At 34.8% G+C, this 25,660-nt stretch overlaps 3 protein-coding genes across 9 annotated transcripts; 1 reads left to right on the top strand and 2 right to left on the bottom strand.

Moving 5' to 3' along the window:
- Positions 1-429: 429 nt before the first annotated feature.
- On the bottom strand, positions 430-4,199 carry psmd10 (proteasome 26S subunit, non-ATPase 10). The gene is made up of 5 exons (XM_048176858.1): positions 4,016-4,199; positions 3,790-3,888; positions 3,414-3,560; positions 1,177-1,343; positions 430-1,062 (listed from the first exon to the last, which is right to left on the bottom strand). Exons 1-5 carry the CDS (start codon positions 4,127-4,129, stop codon positions 909-911), a joined length of 681 nt encoding a protein of 226 aa, XP_048032815.1. The 5' UTR covers positions 4,130-4,199; the 3' UTR covers positions 430-908.
- A 2,469-nt stretch (positions 4,200-6,668) lies between these two features.
- Positions 6,669-8,435, top strand: nxt2 (nuclear transport factor 2-like export factor 2). 5 transcript variants are annotated; one of them, XM_048175631.1, is made up of 5 exons: positions 6,669-6,790; positions 6,971-7,052; positions 7,135-7,221; positions 7,338-7,482; positions 8,129-8,435. In XM_048175631.1, exons 2-5 carry the CDS (start codon positions 7,035-7,037, stop codon positions 8,311-8,313), a joined length of 435 nt encoding a protein of 144 aa, XP_048031588.1. In that variant the 5' UTR covers positions 6,669-6,790; positions 6,971-7,034; the 3' UTR covers positions 8,314-8,435. The 5 variants fall into 5 exon arrangements, with proteins under 5 accessions (XP_048031588.1, XP_048031585.1, XP_048031586.1 ...); XM_048175628.1 differs by having other exon boundaries at positions 6,971-7,055; XM_048175629.1 differs by having other exon boundaries at positions 6,726-6,790; positions 6,974-7,055.
- A 3-nt stretch (positions 8,436-8,438) lies between these two features.
- Positions 8,439-25,245, bottom strand: acsl4a (acyl-CoA synthetase long chain family member 4a). Of its 3 annotated transcripts, none has more exons than XM_048175624.1 (16): positions 25,096-25,245; positions 19,790-20,284; positions 19,634-19,681; positions 18,841-19,018; positions 18,555-18,664; positions 17,523-17,661; positions 17,218-17,368; positions 16,034-16,157; positions 15,832-15,903; positions 15,607-15,746; positions 15,353-15,522; positions 15,129-15,203; positions 12,116-12,307; positions 11,903-12,017; positions 11,622-11,779; positions 8,439-10,073 (listed from the first exon to the last, which is right to left on the bottom strand). In XM_048175624.1, exons 2-16 carry the CDS (start codon positions 20,126-20,128, stop codon positions 9,916-9,918), a joined length of 2,169 nt encoding a protein of 722 aa, XP_048031581.1. In that variant the 5' UTR covers positions 20,129-20,284; positions 25,096-25,245; the 3' UTR covers positions 8,439-9,915. The 3 variants fall into 3 exon arrangements, with proteins under 3 accessions (XP_048031581.1, XP_048031582.1, XP_048031583.1); XM_048175625.1 differs by having other exon boundaries at positions 25,078-25,205; XM_048175626.1 differs by lacking the exon at positions 19,634-19,681.
- Between the last annotated feature and the right edge of the window lie 415 nt (positions 25,246-25,660).

Here is a 25,660-nt window from a genome sequence, read left to right as displayed (position 1 = left end):
AACCCTTTATTTGAATAAAATAATTTAAAATAAAATAATTAATTTACTTATTTGACAGATATTGATGAGAAATGAATACATAGAGGTTGGTAACATGAGACCACATTTTTTTGTCACACCATTCACCCACATTTCAGTTTTGTAGTATCAGTTCGAGTTTCAGTTACGTCATCCATCAACCTACAAATGTCCATATTTAGTACGATTTTGAATGGTAATATTGTGAAAGATTAGCACAATTTAAAATGTTTTCTATGAAATAGAAATATTTTGTGATGTTATAAATGTGTTAACTGTTATTTTAATAAAAGCATTATTATCTTTTTAAAAATCTTGCTGACCCCAAACTTTTGAATGGTCAAGATGAACGTCTCTGTAATAATTTTTTGTGTCCTTTTAATACAACACCCAGATAAGACTGCAACATAATCACATGTATTCAATTACAGTTTATTTCCCTTATATAAAAAACAACAACAAAAAAAAACAAGCATCAAGATGGAAGAATACACTATGGTGTTGTGACCTTTGCACAAGGATACAAAACTAGAAATGACATTTTACTTGACTAACTAATGACAAAATCAGCTTCAGGTTTAACTGAAATCATTCATTCATAGCTGAACTAGACAAACAATTATCAGAATGTTAAGAGTAAGCAGCCTAAAACTCATGTACCCGATAAAAAGCATGGAAAATTACCAACATATCAAGTCATGAGCTTTTTAACTGCCATAAAGAGAATGCAAACCACAACGCTGTTCTCTTCAGCAAACATCCTTAAAAGCTTCCACCAAAAACCAGTTTTTCTACTGCGTTTCTTTCAAACACCCTTCCAAACAAGTATTCATCATACTTGAACAGCAGCTTAATTCAAAGCTGCATTGCTCTGTTTCCACTCGGGTCCATCAGCCCTCTACGATCCGTCTCAACATAGATCCCAAGCCACCTTTAGCCACTTGTAGAGGCGTCATCTTTTCCTTGTTCTCAATGTAGATGCTGGCACCATGTTCCACAAGAAGTTTTGCAGCATCTGCTCGCTCCTCATCACATGCAAGATGACTGGCAAAAACAATAAAAATTGTTTATGCAGAGCAGGTCTGAGGAGGTATTTATACATAATCATGAGCAATAAAGAAAAATAACACTACTACACTGTGGTTCTACACTACTTACAGGGGCGTGTTTCCTTCGGAGTCCTGAATGTTGGTAGAAGCGCTCTCTTTTAAAAGAAGCTGAATGAGTCTGAAGTTGCCCTTGGCAGATGCTCTGTGTAGAGGCGTGGATTGCAGTTTATCTGTTGCATTAGGATCAGCACCGTTTTCCAGAAGAATCTGGGCTATCTGTTAAAAAATATGAGAAATTATTATTAATAATATAAAACATTTCAATGTTCAGAATTTTTTTAATGTAATAATTTAATATAACTGATAAAAAAAGGAGTAGGCAACATATTCATATAAAATGAATATAAGAATGATAATATAAAAAGTCACAATTTTCAGAACAATTTTATGTAATAATTTATTATAACTAATAAAAAGAAGAATTGACAATATAAAATTAATTTAAGATAATATTAATATAAAAGAGTTTCACAATTTTCAGAAAGATTTTATGTAATAAATTAATATAACTTTGATAACAAAAAGGGCTGGAAATATATTCATATAAAAATTAATAAGATTATAATTATTAATATAAAACATTTAACAATTTTAAGAAAAAAATGTGTGTAATAATTTAACAACTTTGATAAAAAAAAAGAGTTGGCAATTTATTAATATAAAACGAATATAAGATAATATTCATATACAAAAGTTTCAGAATTTTCAGCAAGATTTTATGTAATAATTTAATACAACTGATTAAAAAAGAGCTAGAAATATATTCATATAAAAATTAATATAAGATTAATATAAAACTCTTAATTTTAAGAAAATGTATGTAGTAATTTAATATAACTTTAATAAAAAGAGTTGGCAATATATTAATATAAAAAGAATATAAGATAATATTGATATAAAAAAGTTTCACAATTTTCAGAATCTAACAGCATCCAAAATGTATGGCATTGTAAGGGGGAGGAGTACAGTAGGAAGTGCCTGATCCCTCCAGTGAAGTTCAGTGGTTTAAAGTTCTTATATAGGGATATATGAGTTCGAAAGAATGGGGAAGTTGTGCTTTATCAATGTGTCTCAAATTCACCTCATTTACGTATTTGACAGATATTGATGAGAAATGAATACATAGAGGTTGGTAACATGAGACCACATTTTTTTGTCACACCATTCACCCACATTTCAGTTTTGTAGTATCAATTCGAGTTTCAGTTATGCAATCCATCAACCTGCAAATGTCCATATTTAGTATGATTTTGAAATGGTAATATTGTGAAAGATTAGCACAATTTAAAATGTTTTCTATGAAATAGAAATATTTTGCAATGTTATAAATGTCTTAACTGTTATTTTAATAAAGCATTATTATCATTTTAAAAATCTTGATTTTATGTAATAATTTAATATAACAGATAAAAAAGGGCTGGAAATATATTCATATAAAAATTAATATAAGATCATATTAATATAAAACATTTAACAATTTTAAGGAAAAAAAATGTAATAATTTAACATAACTTTGATAAAAAAGGGCTGGAAATATATTCATATAAAAATTAATATAAGATCATATTAATATGAAACATTTAACAATTTTAAGAAAAAAAAAAGTGTAATAATTTAACATAACTTTGATTAAAAAAAAAGAGTTGCCAATGTATTAATTTAAAATGAATATAAGATAATATTGATATTGAAAAAGTTTCACAATTTTCAGAAACATTTTATGTAATAAAACTTAATATAACTGATGAAAAAAGGTCTGGAAATATATTCATATAAAAATTAATATAAGATAATATTAATATAAAATGTTTAGCAATTTTCAGAAAAATACATGTAATAATTTAATATAGCTTAAAAAGACCTGGAAATATATTCATAAAAAATTACATAAGTTTATATAAAAAACTTAATATATTAATATTATATTAATATAATTTTATATCTTAAAAATAAGATAATATTAATATAAAATGTTTAGCAATTTTAAGAAAAATATATTTAATAATTTAATATAACTTAAAAAGACCTGGAAATATATTCATATAATAATTAATATAAGATAATATTAATATAAAATGTTTAGTAATTTTCAGAAAAATACATGTGATAATTTAATATAACTTAAAAAGACCTGGAAATATATTCATATAAAATTACATAAGTTTATATTAAAAACTTAATATATCAATATTATATTAATATAATCTTATATCTTAAAAATAAGATAATATTAATATAAAATGCTCAATTTTAAGAAGAAAAATGTATGTAATAATTTATAATAACCTCATATCGATCTTTAGATGCTGCGTAGTGTAGTGGCGTACAACCATTCTGGTTCACAGAGTTCAACTGAGCTCCTTTGGATATTAAGGATCTGACAATTTCTTCTCTCCCAGCAGATGCTGCTATATGAAGAGGAGTCCAACATGCCTGGATTGATATAAAATGGTAAAGAACTCCACCAAGAGGATATGCAGTGAATGACAAAGCATCTACTATCTATACATTTAACCACATAATAAAGATGTCATGCATTAACTGCACTTATGAATGCATTGGAGAGCAGTAATAATAACACTGAGGTATTTTTTAAAAGCAATAACATTCACTGATGCACTATCTAGCTTCTGGACTGTACCATGAAACAATGCTGACTCACATCATCCTGAAGATTCACTTCAACTCCGAGATTCAACAGAAACTGCACGATATCCACATGTCCAGCTGAACAAGCCCAGTGCAGAGCAGTCCTGCTGTCCTGTGTGAAACAGTAGCAGCATTTAGAGCACTTCAAACAGGTGACAGATATCTTTGACTCAGTGCAAAGACTTCAATATAGCATCATGCTAACCACTGCGCATGTGTACCAACACTTTCCCACATACCTGGTCTGTTTTCGTCACTAGTGAGCTGTCAGACAAGACGCACTTTTTAAGTTCTTCTAACTTTCCAGTGTAAGCTAAATTACAGATTTCCACATTTGACACGCTTCCCTCCATCTCAGACTTTGGGGAGCACCAGTATGACAATTCAGCCTAAATGGTTCCGCCCAAAAACATACAAGCTGCAATGTCATTGGATAAAACAGCTTACTTAGGTGCCGCAGAATGGCGCCCGATCAAAATATATGTATATATACACTTAATATCTAACAAAAGCACCTAAAATCAGTCATTCAGTTGGCTAGTTTTAAGGTTACATAATAGCTGTATGATTTTCTTAAAGGGATAGTTCACCCAAAAATGAAAATTCTGTTATCAGAGTTGTTCCAAACCTGTATGAATTTATTTGTTCTGCTGAACACAAAGGAAGATATTTGGAAGAATATCAGTAAACAGATCTGGCCCCCCATTTACTACTGTAGTACCAAAAATAAATACTATGGTAGTAAAAGGGAAGTGAGATCTGTTTGGTTACTAACATTCTTCCAAATATCTTCCTTTGTGTTCAGCAGAACAAAGAAATTCATAAAGTACTTGAGGGTGAGTAAATGATGACAGAATTTCATTTTTGGGTGAACTATCCCTTTAAGCCAATATAGTTATATTCTTTATTATTATTATTATTATTGCAAACAATTTATAGATGACATTAATGAAATAGAATGTATCACAGAATGTATCAACAATACACTCAAAGTCATCTGAACATATGGAGAAAAAAATAAATTGACAATGACCGTTAAAAGAAAAAGATACATTTAAATAGCTTTTTTAAGAACAGAAAAGAAGGAAAAGAACAAATAAAGAAAAGAGGGGAAAAAAAAAAAAAAAAAAACACCAAAACAAGTAATCATGGTACATGAAAGATCTCATCATATCTCTTCAAAAAATATAATTCTTAGTGATTTGATTAAATGTTCTACTTCACATATGAAATCTATAAAAGTAGGTATTTTCTTAAGAAACCTTTATTCGTGAAAATATAATTTTGCCACAAAGATAAGAAAGTTAACAGTATTCTAAAGAATTGTTTTGGTTTTCCTTAAAGGGTTAGTTCACCCAAAAATGAAAATTCTGTCATTTATTACTCACCCTCATGCCGTTCCACACCTGTAAGACCTTCGTTAATCTTCAGAACACAAATTAAGATATTTTTGTTGAAATCCGATGGCTCAGTGAGGCCTGCATAGGGAGCAATGACATTTCCTCTCTCAAGATCCATAAAGGTACTAAAAACATATTTAAATCAGTTCATGTGAGTACAGTGGTTCAATATTAATATTATAAAGCAACGAGAATATTTTTGGTGCGCTAAAAAAAAAAAAAAAAAACGACTTATATAGTGATATAGGAAGCATCGGAGCATAATGAATCAGTGTATCGAATCTTCTGTTCGGAACGCCAAAGTCACGTGATTTCAGCAGTTTGGCAGTTTGACACGCAGAGCAGCATTTAATAGACAGAACCATAGATCACTGACAAGCTACGCAATATCACGTTCATATCGCAGATGAATCGCCTTTGATAATGAACGCGATATTGCGTAGCTTGTCAGTGAACTACGGCTCTGTCTATTAAATGCCGCTCCATTTGAAAGCAGGTGATGGCGATTTAGCGGTAATTAGGGAACCGGCTTTACTGACGAAATGCGCGTGACAATCGCATGCGATATATTGGTCAGCCCTACTATATTATATATTCAAATGAACTGATACATATATAAATGAACTGATTTAAATGTTTTTAGTACCCTTATGGATCTTGAGAGAGGAAGTGTCATTGCTCCCTATGCAGGCCTCACTGAGCCATCGGATTTCAACAAAAATATCTTAATTTGTGTTCTGAAGATTAACAAAGGTCTTACGGGTGTGGAACGGCATGAGGGTGAGTAATCAATGACAGAATTGTAATTTTTGGATGAACTAACCCTTTAATGTATAAATTGCAGATCATATTAACTTTAGAAAAATCTTAAAATTTTAAAATGCACTTCTTTCACTTTATTGGGTACACAATATTTATATGGTAATAACCATATTTTCCTCCACTAAATGTTTTCTATTTTAAAACCCCCAAAATATTCCCTTTTGGAGAAACTGAGTTTCGAGATTGAGAAAGTTGACGAATAAGTTTATTATTAAATTCTTTACTTAAAAGCGAAAAACCTCCCAAACATAACTGTGAAAGTTGTTTTGAGCATGACTCATGGGAAAGGGAAGCTTTCATCAGACATATTAATCCATCAGGAATCGCCTTTATAACAGAATAAAAAAAAAAGTTGTTATTATGCAAAATACCTACTGTCCAATCTCTCTGTTAAAGATATTCAGGCCAGCAAAGATTTTATTATTCTTAGGAACTTTGCAGATGTCTTTTTTAAAGGATATATGTTTTTGTAATAATTACTCTGGAACTACTGTACATTTATTTGGTCTTTTTGTTACATATTTACATATGCTTATATAAATGTACTAATAGGGTCCAACCCAATGGTCATGCTGAGGAAAAGAAAGAAAATTATTTTTTTTCCTTTATGCGTTTTCATCCTATATGTATAAATATTTTCACCCTTTTGTTGTCTTGTGTATTTTCATTCCCCGCGGAGTTTTTTTATGGTAGGAACTTACAACGTCGGTGTGGTTTTCCAGCGGAACAATAATCATGAACACACACATCTGAGCACATTTTTCTCGATGTTGGATTTGTTTTTCTAAAAGAGTAAGATAACACAATTCTGATATTTTGCAAGCGAATATCATTCCTTTGGAAGTAGGCATAAACTACGATTTCACTTTAAGTTCTTACATAACGTAATTTTACACTGTGCAGTTTTGTTTACATCTGCTTCGTATCTAACGTTACATTTTAAATCACATTAGCCATTTTATGTTTTGTTAGTAGTTTGGATATCAAACACCTAAATCGACTGAACAATCGTCAGGAGATCGGTTCGTTTAGCACAATGGCTGCTGCTGTAACGGTGGTAAGTATGTTCATTGATATCAACATTCATCAGTTAATCGTATCACGTTTTATAACTTATTATGTTCGATATTGATCAGGACTTCAGGGTTCAAGTTGATCAGTCATGCAGATACTCGGAGGAATTCGTCAATATCTATTATGACTGTATGGATAAGAAAAGAAGGGTATGCTCATCTCACGTTTTGAAGTTTAACTTCACTTCTAATAGCATGTTTGCTTATCTATTATGTTAATTAGCTGTGGATTTAAAGCCTTTGTCATAATGAATGATTGCTTTCAGAATCTGACGAGGCTGTATCTGGACAAAGCAACGCTAGTGTGGAATGGCAATGCAGTCACGGGTCAAGATGCTCTCGCCGAGTTCTTTGAGTCTCTTCCCTCCAGCGAGTTTCAGGTTCACACTCTCGACTGCCAGCCTGTGCATGGTATGAAAACTAAATAGTACATTTGTACTATATATATATATATATATATTGCCCTCCAAAAGTTTGGAAACACCCCTGGCAAAGTGTGGTTTTGGACGATATCAGCATAAATCCTTATCATTTTGTTGGTGCAAATACATTAAAGTAACTTGACATTATCAATGAAGACCAGCAATAATAATTTTCATTTTGATTACATAATAATGGCAATATATACATATACATGCCCCTTTGCCAGCTGTGATGCCTGGTTACTGGTTTAAACTTGCCCCAGGTTTGTAAAAGATTTTTGGGTCCGCAGACCTTAGTAGCTTCAACAATTGATTGCCAATTAAGATTAGAATACAATGAACCAATCAGAACCCAGTTTAGGTCAGATAGCTGCTAATGCTGGATATTGTGATGATTCGAAGTTTTTTTCTATGTATAAACTGTTTATGTAATAAAATGTTTTCGTAGTTTGTGTTGTCCCTTATCAATGCAAAATTATTACAAATTAAAAAGGATTTATGCCAATATTGTCCAAAACCCCACTTTTCTTGGGCGTTTCCAAACTTTTGGAGGGCAGTGTATATATGTGTGTACACATATGACTGAAATGTGTATAATTATAAAATCTGATACTATTTAATTCTATCATCAACAGAACAAGCAACTCAGGGCCAAACAACTTTGTTGGTGGTTACAGCTGGCTCAGTGAAGTTTGAAGGGAACAAACAGAGATACTTCAACCAGAACTTCCTATTAACTGCCCAAGCCTCTCCTAACAGTGACCAGCCGGTGTGGAAGATTGCAAGCGATTGTTTTCGCTTTCAAGACTGGGCAAACTGAATTGTAGCTTCAACTTTTTGTATAGCTTTTTTTTTTTTCTTTCTTTTGTACACTCACTGCAATTGAAGTACTGTAAATAAAAAAAGACAACTGTTGAACAGTTTCTAAAATGGAAGACCACACAATTTGAGTAGAAAATGATTTTACTTGTCCTCATATATTACATACAGTGACTCACAATAAAAATAATAAATAAGCATCATAGAATATTCTACAAGCAAATTCACAATTTCTAAATGCAAACACTTTGCTGTGTCGTCTTTCTTATGGTGATAAAAACCCTGAGGGCCGTGGGGGGGAATTAATTAACTGCTGAACTTGTTGGAATAATGGCTGTTAATTTAACAATGGCTAAAAATCCCTGACAAAAAGAATAGTGCAAATGACAAAATTATAAATAAAACACACTTTCTAGAATAAAACAAGCCAAGATGTGACAGATTACAGTGTCTGTACAGATCTCAAAATGAAAACAAAAATAAATTAACAAGGGTTAAAATGAAATGTATAATTTTAACCAAATAACTTAAAATACAGAATACAATATTAACGGCAAAATTCATATTCTGGGTCTGAATTTACAAACAGCTTCTTCAACTTTATGCATTAACTATTGAGAACTGATTTAATGACCAAATATATTAAAAGCCAGCAGAAGTGGAATTTGAAAGAGACAATCAGACATTGTTAACACAAAAATTAATGGTTTAAAAAAGATGATATAGGTGCAATACAAACTTTACCGCTGTGGTGTAAAATGGGAGTATTATTCCTAAAAAATGTTCCCTTCATTTAATTGCAGTTTAACAGCATAAATAAGCAACAAACCATCTCAACTGATCCTGAGTCATTCCATAAGCAAATATATACTAGTAATGTGTGAATCATAACTCCAACGACAAAAGTAAATAACAAAGAACATGGTTTATAACCATTATGAAGACAATGCACTGCATGTATGAAGCACAAGGAATCTTATTATAATTTACAACCAATAGAGAATCAACATTTAAAATGGTGACCAATAAGAAGGCACAAAAACATCACTATATATTACTTGCCTCTAAAAGGAGGCCGAGTTCCGCAGTGCAATGACTTCACCTCAGCTAGCAGTTTCAGTTTTCACACTCTTATCAAACAAAGCGAATTATTATTATTTTTTTTTTTTTACAAAGAAAGAAATTCACACATTGAAAAAAGCACAAGGTGATGGCAGTATTTCGCTGTTGTATGGTTGAAATCCTCTTTACAAGAGACTCCTTTTGTATACTAAAAGGAGAAATTAGTGGATACTTTATGCTGGATAAGATGAATATCGTCCTTTGTACAAAGGTCTCGAGCTACTCAGCTACAACTGTAATTGTAAACTATTTCACAGCAGAGAGACTACAGAGCTCTGAACGAAAAGCCCACAAAGCTCAGGAATAAAAATACACTGACCAACGGCTTATCAATATTGTTCGTCTTCGAAAATTTGTGCACATCACTAAGCAATGGGCAGTGGTGAAAGTTGTGGCAAAAAGTGTTTTTAACATTTATTGATATACAGCAATGTTGCATGGCAAGGAATTGATGAACAGGTCTTTGGCTGTGATAGAGGTCCTACTTGTGGCCATACATTCTTTCGATGTCATTGAGATAGTGGTTCTTTAGTTCCTTCCTCTTCAGTTTGAACGCGTCTGTCACCAGGCCCGTTTCAGGGGTCCAAGGCTCCGGACTCAGATGGACCATGACTGGTATCTCAAAGCGCTGGAGCTTAACTAGAAATATGTAAAGATTATTAGAAGACAAGTTCTGAGACCAAAATATTTCTTACAATTCCATTTTATGTATTCTACCGTTCAAAAGTTTGGGGTCGGTAACATTTTTGTAATGATTTTGAAATTAGTCTCCTATTTTCACCAAAGCTGCGTGACTGTACAATTGTGAAATACTATTACGTATTTAAAATAAGTTTTCAATTTGAATATTGTTTTTTAATGTAAATGTAATTTATTCCTGTGATCAAATCTGAATTTTCAGCATCATTACTCCAGTCTTCAGTGTCACATGATCCTTCAGAAATTATTCTAATGTGCTAATTTGATGCTTAAGAAACATTTCTGATTATTATCTATGGTGAAAACACTTGTGCCGTTTAATATTTTTGTGGAAACTGATATATTTTTCTCAGGATTCTTTGATGAGCAGAAAGTTCAAGAAAAGCATTTATTTGAATTAGAAATATTTTGTAACATTATAAATGTCTGTTACTTTTGATCAATTTATAAAACCGTTAGTTTCTGTCCTTGATTCTTGATATCACGATAAAACACAGCTAAGACCGCTTCACCCAACGGTTCTGTGTATCACTACACAACACCCTTAGCAATGTAAACTTTGAAAGTTTATTACCTGCATTCAGATTTAGCATTTTCCTTCAGGTCAGTCCTATGTTCGTGATAAAAATCTGTTTAAATGTCTGATGTATTATCTTGTCCTTTTAACAGTTAAGGGGTTTTCCCGTGACTGACAGCGCTAGTCAAAGCATTTGTCAGTTGTGTCTTGTTCCGTTTTCAAACAATTCAGTCTTTTCAATTTAAAAGTCTTCGTCACTGACTGACACACTCATAAAGACAGTCTTGGCCGCCATCTAATGGCGTAATAATGTAACTTCTGTTGCTGTTCACGGACAGGGACTATTTTGTCTGGCGGAAGGAAGGCTTTTAGTGAAACTAAGTTGCATAGATATATATTTTTGGCTTTAATATTTGTATTGTGTGGTAACTGTTTTATAAAAGCAATAAGGTACTCAAGGCTAGTGCTGTATTGTGAATAAGTCACGGCTTATTCTGCTTCGTGCCAAACAACGCCCTTCAGCCTGACTTATTCACGATACAGCACAGCCTCTCATTCCTTATTGCTTACTTAATGCATTCTTGCTGAAGTATTAATTTCTTAAAAAAAAAATGTTACTGAACCAAAAATGTTGAACGGTAGTTTTTTTTTTTTTGAGTCAAGTTAAGGTCAAGTGTGCACAAAGTCTGATGAACTAAACAACCATATAAGTGACAATATAAAATTGAAATGTAATACTGAATTCTTGTCATTTTCTGAATGGTCACTGTATTAGGTTTTTTCCATATTATGTTATATTATATTATATTATATTATATTATATTATATTATATTATATTATATTATAATAAGCAGGCCTTCAAGGAACTAATTTTATTAAGCTTCTTCAGTAAATGGCTAATACAGTGTCCACATTTTGACCTTTTACTCCATGTACCTTGCTGTTAACAAAACCTGGAAGTTACACTCACTTGAAGTTGCGACTTCTTTAATTTCTCTCAGAACTTCCCTTTCCATAACTGGGTGGTTGCAAATCTCTTCCCATGTGCCTTCAATGCCCTTCTGATTGGCAAGAGATGTCAGCTTCTTCTGATTAGGAACAATAAAGCTGATAACGTAGTTCTGGTCACTGGTGGGCAGAGAGAGAGAGAGAGAAAGATCTGTATACAGTACGTCTGCTGTTCTAAAGAGAGGACCCTTTGTTAGGGTCAGTAACATGCCATATGCATCACACAAAGCCGAGTGTACGAACCTGTTTGCGTAAGCGCAGATGTTGTCAATGAGAGAGCAGTTCTTCAGTGCTGACTCAACTTTGCCTAAAGAGACATACTCCCCAGCTTGAAGTTTCACAAGGTCCTTCTTACGATCTAGGAGTTACAAATTAGATGTGAGTAATACTGACAGATAAAATAAATGTGTGATTTTAACTCAAACAAGCACCATGTGATGCTGAAAGTAGACATACCAACAATCTGAAGACAGCCGTCAGGGTGCATCTCTCCTACATCACCAGTGCAGAACCACCGCTGTCCGTTCTGATCCACATAGAAGTCCTCATTATTACGGCTCTCGCTCCTGTAGTAGCCCATGGTCACATTAGGACCTCCGATGAGGATCTCACCACGTGGATGAGGCTTGTCATGCTTTGTATAGCCACCTGAAGGAAAAGATATGATGAGAATCATGACAGCTGTAACAATAAGTAAAAGATAAAGGAATAGATCACCTGAAAATGACACTTCTTACTCACCCTCATGTCATTTCAAATCTGTATGCTATTTTGTTTTTTTCCATAGAACACAAAAGCAGACAATTTTTGCGCAGCTCATCACGCAACAACACTTCATTGAGAAACGGATTGTAATTTAAACCATTATTCACTGATAATCTTACCAGCAGTGTTATTTTTGTTATGCATTATGTATATAATATTATAGTTTATACCTTTATTTTTATATTTTCAGTTTTAATTTTAGTAATTTTGGTATGTGCTTTTGCCTTTCTCTCCTTTTAGTTTTTTTTATATTTTTATTTAAGTTAATTTATTTTAGTTTTCTAATTTATAAAATACAATTTTTTTTTTTCATGCATTTGGCAGATGCTTTTATCCAAAGCAACTTAAAAGGTGCAGCAGTGTTTTCTGGTAAACACTGCTGATATTTCAAATCACCAAAACAAACACGCCCCTACCTAAAAGAACCACACCCCTATCTTGATGCCTCCGCTCCCACATTCACGTGCATGCTTTTCAACACAGGCAATGCTAAAGGCGGAATCTGCTGTGCCTGCCGCCTGATGGTATGATATCATCAATAAGTGGAAGCAATTTGTGTTACATAATTCAGGTTGAATGTCTAATTGTTATTTTGCTTCGATGGCAAAGTCATCCCTTCCATTCCAAAAAAACAAACAGTTTTCATGAACAGCTCCCTACATAACTCAATAGGTCATGTAACTAATAATATATTACAAACGTGACAAAATTAAGGGGTTATTAGTGATCACTAAAAGGGTAACCAAAAGAAAAAACACATATTAGAAGTGTTCTCTCACTTTTTGGACACACTTTGGATGCCCATGCTTGAAATGGGCGGTGGAGGATATTTAGACGTTTCGGGCTTATAATAATAATAATAATAATAATAATAATAAATTATTATTATGCAAATGAACAAACAAGCGAAGATGACACACAAATATATTCAAGCAAATTTGTATTTCTCTGCCGTCTCTCTCTTTCTACAGTCGTTCTGCTAATATCTGTCTTGTGCACTGAGCTCTCTCTCCTCCAAAATCATGAGTGTATACTTACTGCTGATTGGCTACAAGTGTGTTTTGCGTCTTGGTCCGATTCACTTTTCAACAGCGTTTTTCCAAAATTGCTTACTGCACCTTTAAGCCTGGTTTATACTTACCGCACCTGCATGAGCATAAAGGTGCGTGGCAAAAATGATGTCAAGACCCTATTATGCATGGTAGTGGTGTGTGCAATTTTTTAACTATGCACGCAGCTCCACTTCCAAAGATGCACAACTTCGAGCCGATTCTGGCCAAGCAGGTATGTCTGTACTGGGACCCAGTTTGCGCTTGTCTAAATTAATTGCTTACATTTACAAAAAGAGTCTACAATAGCAGAAATAAGCTTTTTTAATTGAAAATAAAGGTGTTTAATAAAAAATGTTTATTCATTTAAATGAGAATGTTTAATGAAATTAGAATATATTTCAAGAGATTGTTAAATTTACTCATATCCATATATTTTGTTCTGTCGCAAATAATAATCTCAAGGTTTACTGTGTTTTACATGATTCTTTTCTTCTCACCGCTGCTTCTTGATGGTTTAGAGGACAATTACTCCGAGTCGTCCCCTGATAGAACAGTGCAACGTCAAGTATAAGCACCTCATACATTTGGGGAGGTGCGTGCGTAGTTAGCGGAGGCTCGCGGTGCCTAGCCAGGCGAAAGTATAAACAAGGTTCATATCTGTCAAAGGGAATTGAACCTATGACCTTGCCATAGTTTCGCCATGCTCTATTAAGCAAAAGGAATGCTAAAATAGAAGCAAGCATTAGCACACAGCCAATGTGTTCCTCAAACAATGCTAATGCATGACTTCAGAAAACTTGACTATGTCTTTAAGATATTAAAGGGTTAGTTCGTCCAAAAATTCTGTCATCAATTACTCACCCTCATGTCGTTCCACACCCATAAGACCTTTGTTCATCCTTGGAACACAAATTAAGATATTTTTGATGAAATCTGAGAGGTATCTGACTCCTCCATAGACAGCAATTTAATTACCACTTTCAAGGTCCAGAAAGGTACTAAAGACATTGTTAAAATAGTCCATGTGACTACAGTGGTTCATCCTCAATTTTATGAAGCGACAATAATACTTTTTGTGTGTAAAAACAAAACAAAAATAACGACTTTATTGAACAATCTCTTCTCTTGTCATTTTAATATGCTGTTTACGTCCACCGTTTCCAGGCTCAGAATTGGCCGACTTCTGTGTCGTCATCACATGCATGCATCATGCTGCTCACGTGAACAGCGTCGGCCAATAATGAGTCAGCGCTCTGACGTCAAACCTGGAAGCGCTGAACATAAACAGCGTACAAGAATGACAAGAGAAGAAATTGTTGAATAAAGTCGTTATTTTTGTTCTGTTTTGTGCACAAAAAGTATTCTCGTCGATTCATAACATTGAGGTTGAATCACTGTAGTCACGTGGACCATTTTAACAATGTCTTTAGTAACTTTCTGTACCTTGAAAGTGGTGATTAAATTGCTGTCTATGGAGGAGTCAGATACCTCTCGGATTTCATTAAAAATATCTTAATTTGTGTTCCGAAGATGAACGAAGGTCTTATGGGTGTGGAACGACATGAGGGTGAGTAATTAATCACAGAATTTTCATTTTTAAGTGAACTAACACTTTAACAAGTAGCTAAATGGAAAAGGGTACATTGACTAACCTTCAGCCCAGTCTTTGAGTTTGATCTCACAGCAGATCAGAGGAGCTCCTACTCGTCCTGTGCTATAGTCTGCAACTGCACAACAAAGGAAACAGATGTCATCATTACTACCACAGTCACAGCTTGAAGTATTAAGACAAAGCTCTGAAGATATCTCAAAATATGACTCTACAAGTAATGATAAAATGTTGGAAAATATGTTCAGATGCATATGGACTACTTACCTTCGGTTATAGTGCCTGCTCCACAGGTCTCAGTGAGACCGTATCCTTGACCAACAGGACAGCAGAAACAGATGTTCATGAAGCGCTGAGTGGCAGGAGAGAGAGGGGCTCCTCCGGACAACATCATACGCACTTTCCCACCCAGCAGAGATCTGACTTTCTTAAACAAACTGAACACATCAAGGAACAAAGACGATTAAAACTCCAGACTCATTAATGTGATTAATTGAAGGTCTATTTTCATCTCATCTTACATATTGCACAGGGGCGCATCATAACCCTTCTTGATCTGCTCGAGCTTGTAGTCGTAAGCCAGTTTGAACAGAGTTCTCTGCACATAGCTCATCTCCTGCACCTTACTCATGACGTTCTTATTGATCCGGTCCATTATTTCCTGACAGAAGAAACGAAAGTGTGAGATTTTACTATGATTGAAGTGAATAAAGCAAGATGATAATGTTTAGAGGAGTCCGACTTACAGGTACGGCTGCCATTAGAGTAGGTTTCAGCACACTGCAGTCACCTTTACTTCCCTTCTTAATTTTGGTTGACTACAGAGCAGAAACAAGCAATTCAATCATCTGAGATTAACGACATTTCATTAATTTGTAAAAACCTCACAAATCTGTGTAAATGTATGACTATATTTATCTGATCCAGTAACAAATTAAAATGCGGTACCTGATCAGACAACGTTTGTGGTGTGGAATAGCCGATCCTGCAGCCGTACGTCACACACGAGATCTCAGCCGTCATTTCCAGGACATGAGCAAGAGGAAGATATGCAATATATGTATCCTTCGGCCTGTGAAAGCATACAGGCATTTTAATGCAAAACCACCACTGCATTTCAGTCGGGCACTTTTGCATTGTAGTGTTTCACTGCAACAGTTGAGCTCCGGAGGTAAAAATTCCATTTATTTTCTCCATTGAGGAACTGATTTTTAACTATAACTTACAAAGAATTAAAGAGAGACCTACTGTAAGCTATGAGGTTGTTATTCTATGTTTTTTTTCCCGAAATCATCATAAGGGATGCACGATATATCAGCCACCATATCGCTATCATCCGATATATTTTCATTTTTAATGTTATCGTTATCGGCCTGATAAGAAAATTTGGCCAATATATTAAAGCAGATAAATAATGTATTATTTCCTTCAGCTGAAACACTTCAGATGTGCACTGTTCACCATGATGGTTTCAAACTGCTTGACATATGACTGGAATCACTTAAAGAAAAATACAGTGCAACATCTGTCATATAGGCTACATAAAATTATAATGAAAACATTATAATTGTGTGTTTGGGACATGGCTTTTAATGGTGAGACTTTTTTTTTTTTTTAAATCAGGCTCTCAAAAATTATATAAAAATTTGGATTTAGAGTCTTCAGGCAATATATCGATTGTCGGCTTTCAAATATAAAGAATCATTGGTTATATCGGCCAAAATTTTCATATCGGTGCATCTCTAAACATAATCTATTCTTTTAAATAATCATGTTTAACAGCAGATTTTCTGTTTAAAAACTACATTACCTATGAGTCTGCAAAGAAATTCCCACCAGAGAACTGAAACTATCAAATCAAGAAGACTTTAGCATCCACCCACCACCTTGAAGCACTGCGCTTGAAGAACCGTTACATACAAAGTCTTGTACCTTTCTCTTTTTGCATTGATTTTCATTTTTTTTTTTTTTCATCAAATCAATTCACCTCATAGCAGGTTGGTTTGGCTCATGCCTATAACTCTTTACCAAAGACTTTTAAAAAAAAATTCCTAAGGGGAAAATAAAGGGGAAAAATACTTCCAAGCCCACTGAAAAAATGGGTGGCCACTGTCATTTATCATTATACACACCCCAATCCAGGTATCCTCTCGCACTGGCCTGCCATTCCCCCAATCAGGTTACTGTGGATGATCATCACCCCTTTAGGTCTCCCGGTGGAGCCGCTGGTGTACATAATAACAGCGAGGTCTGATGGGACGGGCTTCAGTATTGGTATGCTCACTGCAACACAAAGCACAGACACATTATTTTCTTCTCTACTGATAGAGATCACAAATTTCGATTCTGATCGATGTTGGGTGGGTGAACTGAAAAGGTTAATTAGTATATAAATAAAATGTCAAGTCTATTTCTAAAGATGTCAAAGCGTGCTTACAGTTTTCTGGCTTGGCTCCCAGCTCTTGCACAGAGTGCATGCTGTGGATCTGGATGCCCTGTGGAAATCCTGCTGTGCTGATGCCCTTCCTGTCTACATAGATGATGTGCTTCAGATTGGGGATTTGAGGAAGAATACTCTGTATGGATATACAAATGTGAAGAAAACAAATTAAGGAAACAGAACATTTAATGAAAAATATAAATAGTTCAAGTGGTGAGGTAAGTAAAGCCAATGCATTTTGCTTACTTAAAGTCCCCCTGTGTTGAAAATAAAGTTTTTAATGTTGTTTATGTGTCTATATGATGTTTTTAATATGCTTTAAGACAAACCATGTGCAAATTCATAAGTCAACACCATTGCTGAGTATTTTCTCTTTAAAACTGCAGTGAAAGACAGTTTTGCTGGTGTTTCTGATGTCACAAACTACCTTGGGACTTTATTACCACTACTTAAAATGTTAGTGTCAGCTGTCGTTAGTGTAATGTCAAATTGACATTGAATTTTGGTCACCTGACATCATAACCTGTTTTTAACCAAACATCAATCGTATGATGCTGGTGGCCCGCTTGGAAGATTTTAACTACAATATATAAGGCCTGACAGGGCATTAAACCCTGTGGTGTTTCTTACAGAAGTTTTTTTTATTGGGTCAAACATGACAAATTAAAGACTTGTGATTCAGTATGCGAGTCAGGTGTTAATTTGGTAACTGTTCTGACAGATTCAGTGTGTTCATTCAGTTAAGAGTTCATCGCTGATTCAAGCTGATGTGTTCATAAGCACATTTTTGCAACTGTTTAAAAGCACAGTCGTTTGTTTGTGGTTTGTACTGCACTGTTTTTGAGTGGAGCTAGCAAAGAAAATGCAATTGAAAACATGCTTTGGCTTTGTTTTGGCATTGATTCATTGTACCCAGTTATTTCAAACCATTCAATTCAGATAAATTCAGACTGTTATTATTCTGTAATGATGGTAGTACACTGGATTGTTAGCAACATGTCTTTTTTGGCCTTTGAATAACAAACTCACCTTCAGTTTGGTTTCCAGCAGTTCTACGCTGGTGACCAGGTGTGTAACTCCACACTCGTTCAATCCGAAAGCCACTGCCTCTTCTCCTAGAGTCGCATAAAAGGTGACCACTGCAAAAACCACATGAAACGCAGATTAACAAAAGAAGATTAAAACAACACATTCATTCAATTTTGTGATGTCACATAACATCTATGAGTCATCACAAGAAATTAAGGGATAAACCTATGACTCGTATGATATTTTTTTCCATGGAAATGAGAGTAAAAATAATCTGTTTCCTTACATGGGAAATTGCGTCTGAAGCAGGCCTGAGCTGTGATCATCCACTCTGCCCGCGTCTCACAGAAAATTGCGATAGTGCATTTTGGCTGTTGGCCCAGTGCTGCCAGTCCGCTCCCAAAATGACTGACCACAGTGTCCATCTCCTCATAGGACAGCCATTTATAATCGCCCAGAATTAACTGCCAAGACAAAACCATCAAACACTTTATTATAATAATAAATACTTTATTCAACCTGGAGTTTTTCCTCAAAAAAAATTATGATTTTGGCAACGTTTACATTGCATTTGAATGTGGACCAAATGATGTTTTTGTAGAATGACACTAAGAACAGCAAAAAGCACACAGATTCTGTCATTTTCTATTTCTGTCTACATTAACATTTATAAATGCATACAAATCCATAAATACAATATTAATATATAATTTAACATTCAAAGAAATATATACACTACCGTTTAATTTTATTCAAACAGTATTTTATTCATTTAAAATAAATGCTGTTTTTTTTCTTTTTCTATTGATCAAATAATTTTGGAAAAAGCATTATGGTTTACACAAATTTATTAAAATTGATCTTTCCATCACATTACATTTTAAAATGTATTCAAACAGAATAGATAATAGATAAATCAAAATACTATTTCAAAATGTTACTGTTTTGACTGCATTTTTGATCAAATAAATCTAGCCCGGGTAAGCATAAGAGACTTTGTTCAAAAACATAAAAAAAATCTTTTGAACGGTAGTGTACATTTAAAAGAAAGTTTATTTATGATGTTATGATGAACATACTTTACGCCAGCAGGCCTGTTTAGGAGAGTCACTTGTTAAGACCGGCGTCTAATATAAGCCAAATTGAAAAGGTCATGTGCAAATTTAGGTCAGTAGAAAATGTTAAGTAGGCACTTTAGCTAACAGTGTAATCACAGAATATGTCAGAGGATGTACCTTTTTGAAGACTTTCCCACTCGGTTGAGTCTCATTTTCTTCACTCAGAACTTCTCGGGTTCCCAGACAGTCCCCTTTACCGAAACGCTCTACCGCAAAGTCAAACAGCTTATCAAGGGTGTCTTTTCCAGGGAGGTCCACCGTGACCAGGGAGTCGAAGCGATCCACCGAACGATATGGTCCCTCCGCCTGACCAGTGGTCGACTTGGATTTGAGCCTCTTTGCCAGGGCTTTCTTTTCCTGGGCTCCAGTCAGGAAGTACCATGGCAGAAAGCTCAAGATTGAGTACAGCCACACTATTGTGTGTACTGGGAACAGGAGAACGGTGCTCAGGTCCATGCTGAGAAGCTGAAGGGGACTGAAAAATGAAGGGATCAGGCCAAGCCTGAGATATATTCAGTTTGTTGCCCTGTGTCCAACTGAGGATCAAAGGATCGGGATCAAAGTTCAGAAAGATTGGGAAGATGTCCAATATGTGGTTCCACGATGTGCAACCTGATGAGAATGACAATCACAAATAGAGGAAATGTATTATATTCGAGTGTACTTGAATATTGCTTAGTTGAGGTTTAAAAGACACTTAATATTCAGTACTATAATCAAATCGACTGCACTGACACTACTAGATGAAAATAAAACTTGAACTGAAGTGAGCTGAATGATGATACCACTGTTGTCTGCAGATCTGCTTTACAGCTGATTCGACTGTTTCATACTTGATGAATTTTGCAACATCTACACTGTTTTTGAACTGAACAATCAACATTGAAGCTGAATAATAACACTAATGTCTTCTGTGGAGCTGCTCATTATGGAATCTTGTTTCCGCAATGGAATGAAGAAATAAAAAAGGTAATTGCGACTTTTCATCTTACAACTCCGATTTTTTTCATCTCGCAACTGCAAGATTATCTTGAAAATTGGACTTCATAACTCGCAACTGCAACTTTATAATTGAGAAGTAAGAATTGCTAAACTTTTTTTGCCTCGCAATTGCAAGTTTATATCCCGTAATTCTGATTTTATTTCTCGCGATTCGAAGTTCTTCTTTTTTTCCCTCAGAATTGTGAGCAAGTGTGCCGCACGAGTCCTGAAAAGTGAAGCCAAAACGTTTCGATCGCCCCCAGGTGGCTGGATGCAGTATAGGTCATAAACCCCGCCCTCTCCATGTAATCTAATGGGACGTGAGAAACTAAACAATCAAATTACACTTCAAATAATTTTTTTCCCAACAATGGTTTGTCATTTTATGTCGTTTTTAAATCACACTAATTTAAGTTCAAGCTGTCGGTTTTAGTTAGTTATTTGATTCTATAAAAATGGGGGTGTGACATGATTGACAGCTTCTCTGAGCGAAGTAGTCAATGAGGCACCAACTGTATTTTTTCAGGATTGGAGCTTTAATTTCAACATTTCCATAACTGTTTATTTCACACCAACATAATGAGTTGTTCTGCATTAAACTGTACTAACCAATTCTGCTGTAGTGTAGTGTGGGCGGGGCCTTGATACTGCGGCACCACTTCACGTGCTTCGCTTTCCGTATTCTTCAAAAAGCTTATGCTTTATGTCCTACGCCTTCCCTATTCAACTTACACAACGAATGCAGCACCAGTTCCATTTTTTTCCATAAGTAGAATAGAAAAGGTGTAGGACATAGCCTACAGAGTAAGCTTTTTGAAGAATACGGAAAGCGGAAGCACGTGCAAAGCGATCATTTGTGTTTATAAAGCACATACACTTGTATTTTTTTCGACAATGACCGATCGTTTGGCTAGATAAGACCCTTATTCCTTGTCTGGTATCGTTTAAAGCCCTTTGAAGCTGCACTGAAACTGGAATTTTGACCTTCAACCGTTTGGAGGCCACTGAAGTCCACTATAAGGAGAATAATCCTGGAATGTTTTCATCAAAAACCTTCATTTCTTTCGACTGAAGAAAGAAAGACAAACATCTTGGATGACATTATCAGGAAAATTTTATTTGAAAGTGAACTAATCCTTTAACTAATTTAATAATTAACTTTACACATTTTAACTGAACTGAATCAACACTGAACAGAACTGACACTTGTGTCTTCTGTAGAGCTGCTTAACAGCAGAATGAAATGAAATTTAACGAAATTTAAATTTCATTCTCATTTAATGAAATTTAACGATTGTTAATTTCCTGTTTATTACTGTGAAACTGCTTTTAAACATTCTGTATTATATAAAGCGCTAAGGTGACTTGACATTTCCATGAGAAAGAACAAGTTTGAGTCTTCAAGCGGAACAGTTTGTATTCATTCACATACTTATGAGATAATTGAGGCGTATTAGAAGACAGTCACATGTGCTGCGGAAAGGACACATTCCAATGAATGTGAATAGTGTCTCTCTGGTTCTCCTTTAATTGCACTAGTATGAAGTCACACATCCTGCAGGGGCTGCCCTATGGCCTAAAGACAGGGCGGACACTGATGAACAAAGCAACAAATTAAGGCACACAGTTACTACACATCTAGCTTTTGTAGATTAGTGTTTGTAAAAACTTGATACACTCGTATCTAGTGTTCCTGTTGCTGGTACAGCTTGCCAGTAATGACAAGGCCATGGGTTAGATTTCAAGGAAACACCCAAAATTACCCAACAGAACCATATACGAAATCAGTTTCCTTGAGATATCGACATCATTAGCCACGTAGGTGAACTCTGTCTTAAGATCACTTCATCAAAGACAGACAAAGTCATCTCTTGATCACATGACCGGTGTCAGATTAAGGAAGTAAAAATTAATTGCTCACAGAAGGATACAACAGAATTTACTTCAACCTGACACTACTGTTAGAAACTATAAACAAAGACCTAGGCAAATTTGCATAGTTTTGCATCTTCCTGTTGCTGTGCTACCAAGCTGTGCATTGTCTATGAAATTAGATCCTCTAAGTCCTAGCTGACGGTGAAGACAAGTGTGACCAACTGCAGGGGCTGTCGCAAAAATATCAGCAAAGGGCACACGGTTAATGTAGGACATAGTCCACTGACTCAGATAACCAAGCTCTCTTACTATGGCAGTTAGTATCTCTCTGTTTGTTTAGGCTGACAACATTTTGGCGAAGTCATGATCAAACCTGGTGAAACTGCATGTGATGTTGACACAACCCACAGCCTGATTTGCAGTTCATGGCTAGGATTAAACAAATTTCTTCTATTCCAATGCAAGAAAGAGACAACCAACTAGTGGTCAGCTAGTGTTTTTCAGTGGCTGATTTCTAGAGATTATTTTTGTTACAAACTTAAAGGATTAGTTCATAAATAAATTAAGTAATAAATTAAGGTTTTTGAGGAAAACATTCCAGGATTTTTCTCCATATAGTGGACTTCAACAGTTACCAATGGGTTGAAGGTCCAAACTGCAGTTTCAATGCAGTTTCAAAGAGCTCTACACGATCCCAGATGAGGAATAAGGTTCTTGTCTAGCGAAATGATTGGTCATTTAAAAAAAAAAAAAAAATCTATACTTTTTAACCACAAATGCGATGTGCCGCGCATTACGTAATCACGTTGGAAAGGTCACACGTGACATCTCATTTCACTAGATAAGACTCTTATTCCTCATCTGGTATCTTGTAGAGCCCTTTGAAGCTGCACTGAAACTGCAATTTGGACCTTCAACCCGTTGGTAACTATATGGAGAAAAATCCTCGAATGTTTTCCTCAAAAACCTTAATTTCTTTTTGACTGAAGAAAGAAAGAAAGACATAAACATCTTGGATGACACGGGGGGTGAGTAAATTATCACAAAATCTTAATTCTGAAGTGAACTAATCGTTTAAAGCGATAAATGTTCAATATTTAAATTCTGAACTTCTTTGTGTAAATAAAGCTCTACCAAAGTGAATTTAGACATCACGATTACAGTTTGTAAAATGGATATTCATTTGCATTAAATCTGTTTTTTAAAAGATGAACATCATTTTTTAGTGAGCGTTCAATGACAGAAAATGTAATTTAAATGTAAAACAAGAAAACATTAGGAGGATCTACAATTAAATATACAATATAATAATACCTGGAAATATCAAGCCGAATTAATTACAGCTCTACCCTTGCTCATGCAAAGTTAATTACATTAACCAGTAACAAATTAACTTATGAAGAAACAAACGTTGATGCTGACTGGTTAATTTTTTTAATCTGCCCTGAGTTGAATCCCGTACAAAGGTTATATTCAAATTTAAAGACCTAAATCCTGGTGAGAGTGGTCAGTGAGCTGAGACAGCCAATGATATCCATCCCTCCAGCTCACCCCACTCACTGACCAGATCTTCAGCAGGTGGACAGACACATAGCGGACTGGAATAGAATGATTGGATCCTGGATGTGATCCCATTATCTTTGTAGTACTTGTTATCATGCATATCTGTTACAAACCGACCTCTGTTTACTAAAAGGACACCTTATGGCAAGATGACCTGAATGCACACTTTCAAAGTATACATCAATACTACTGAGTGGCTGTGATTCCTTTACAAATATTAGCATAATCCATTGATGAGTTTGTCATGTCAACTACACCTTTGAAAGTCCAACTTTTTGTAAACACAACGTGTAAGTTTTAAACGATTTAAAGGTCAGATAAAGAAAGAACCGTCATAAAACAGTAATAAAAGACGTTATCTAATAGTTGAGATGATAAAACCTACCACTAATACATGCAATATATTTGCACTAATTTTGGGCGCGATCACATCATCCTCAAAATGCCGTCTCGGCACGACGCAGCTTTTGAGACACTAACACGTGTTCCGCCAATCACCGTGGAAACGGCTCAGTTTAATCAATGAAACATGTTTAATATCACCCAGATCTCTTTAATTAATAAAATCAAGCTCTTTTATTCTGCCTAGTTTGATCATTTGAATGTGATGATGACGCTCTTTGTTGGATGTGAAACGTCAAACGCAGCATCATCATCATCATCACCATGATGACAGGATGCCAAGACATGCAGTTCCCTCATCTAGCATAATATCAATAAATTCTGTACTAAAACTCAATTTACACACTTTAATCATCATTCAGACCCAGTAAAGACGTGTAATATTCAGATTTGATAAAACATCCTGTCGTTAGCCGGCTAGCGCTCCCCTTTATCTCATTTTCACCATCTATAAAGTTGTCGCAGTAAACAATAAAAAAAATATATATATAAACAATTTATCTCCTCATTGAGCAGCGCTGAGGTATTGACAGTATAGTAATGTAAGAGTAGCTGGCTAGAGAATGATGCTCGTTAAATCTTACCGGCGTTTAGTCTCTTACCTCCAGAGCCGGATCGACTGCTCGAACGTGTCCCTGCCAAGCGCAATGACCGGCAGTTACCTCCAGCGCGTGCTGCTGCACCCGGAAATATTACGTCATCTGACTCCATATTTTTCAGCCAATAGTCGTCTAGACAATAAAGCAAACGCGCATCATTCACTTCCTGTTGCTGTTAGTGCACTTCAGGTCACAGCAACAACGATTCTAGTGATAATATTAGTATTAATAAATTAAAAATTCTTTTTTTTTTTTTACTTATATTTTTATTTTGAACCACAAAACAGCATAAAATACAGTATAATATTGGTTTTTAACATGTCAGTCCATCATATTCCAACAGCCTTGACAATTATTACATTTTAATTACATCAGACACATTATCTAAACAGTAAAAACAAATACACCTAGTACAGGGGTAGGAAAGGATTAAAAATAAATAAATAAATAAATTAAAAAAGGAAAAAAATAGGGAAAGGCGGAGAACGACACATGAAGGATGTAATCATATAACACAAGATCACTGGAGTATCAAAGGCATTACAGGAGCCCATCTCATTAAGAAATT

The sequence above is a fragment of the Megalobrama amblycephala genome, linkage group LG23 (assembly GCF_018812025.1).
Source record: "Megalobrama amblycephala isolate DHTTF-2021 linkage group LG23, ASM1881202v1, whole genome shotgun sequence".
Classification (NCBI taxonomy): domain Eukaryota; kingdom Metazoa; phylum Chordata; class Actinopteri; order Cypriniformes; family Xenocyprididae; genus Megalobrama; species Megalobrama amblycephala.
The sequence above is the reverse complement of the archived record's forward strand: the minus strand, read 5'-3'. Positions and strand labels throughout refer to the sequence as shown.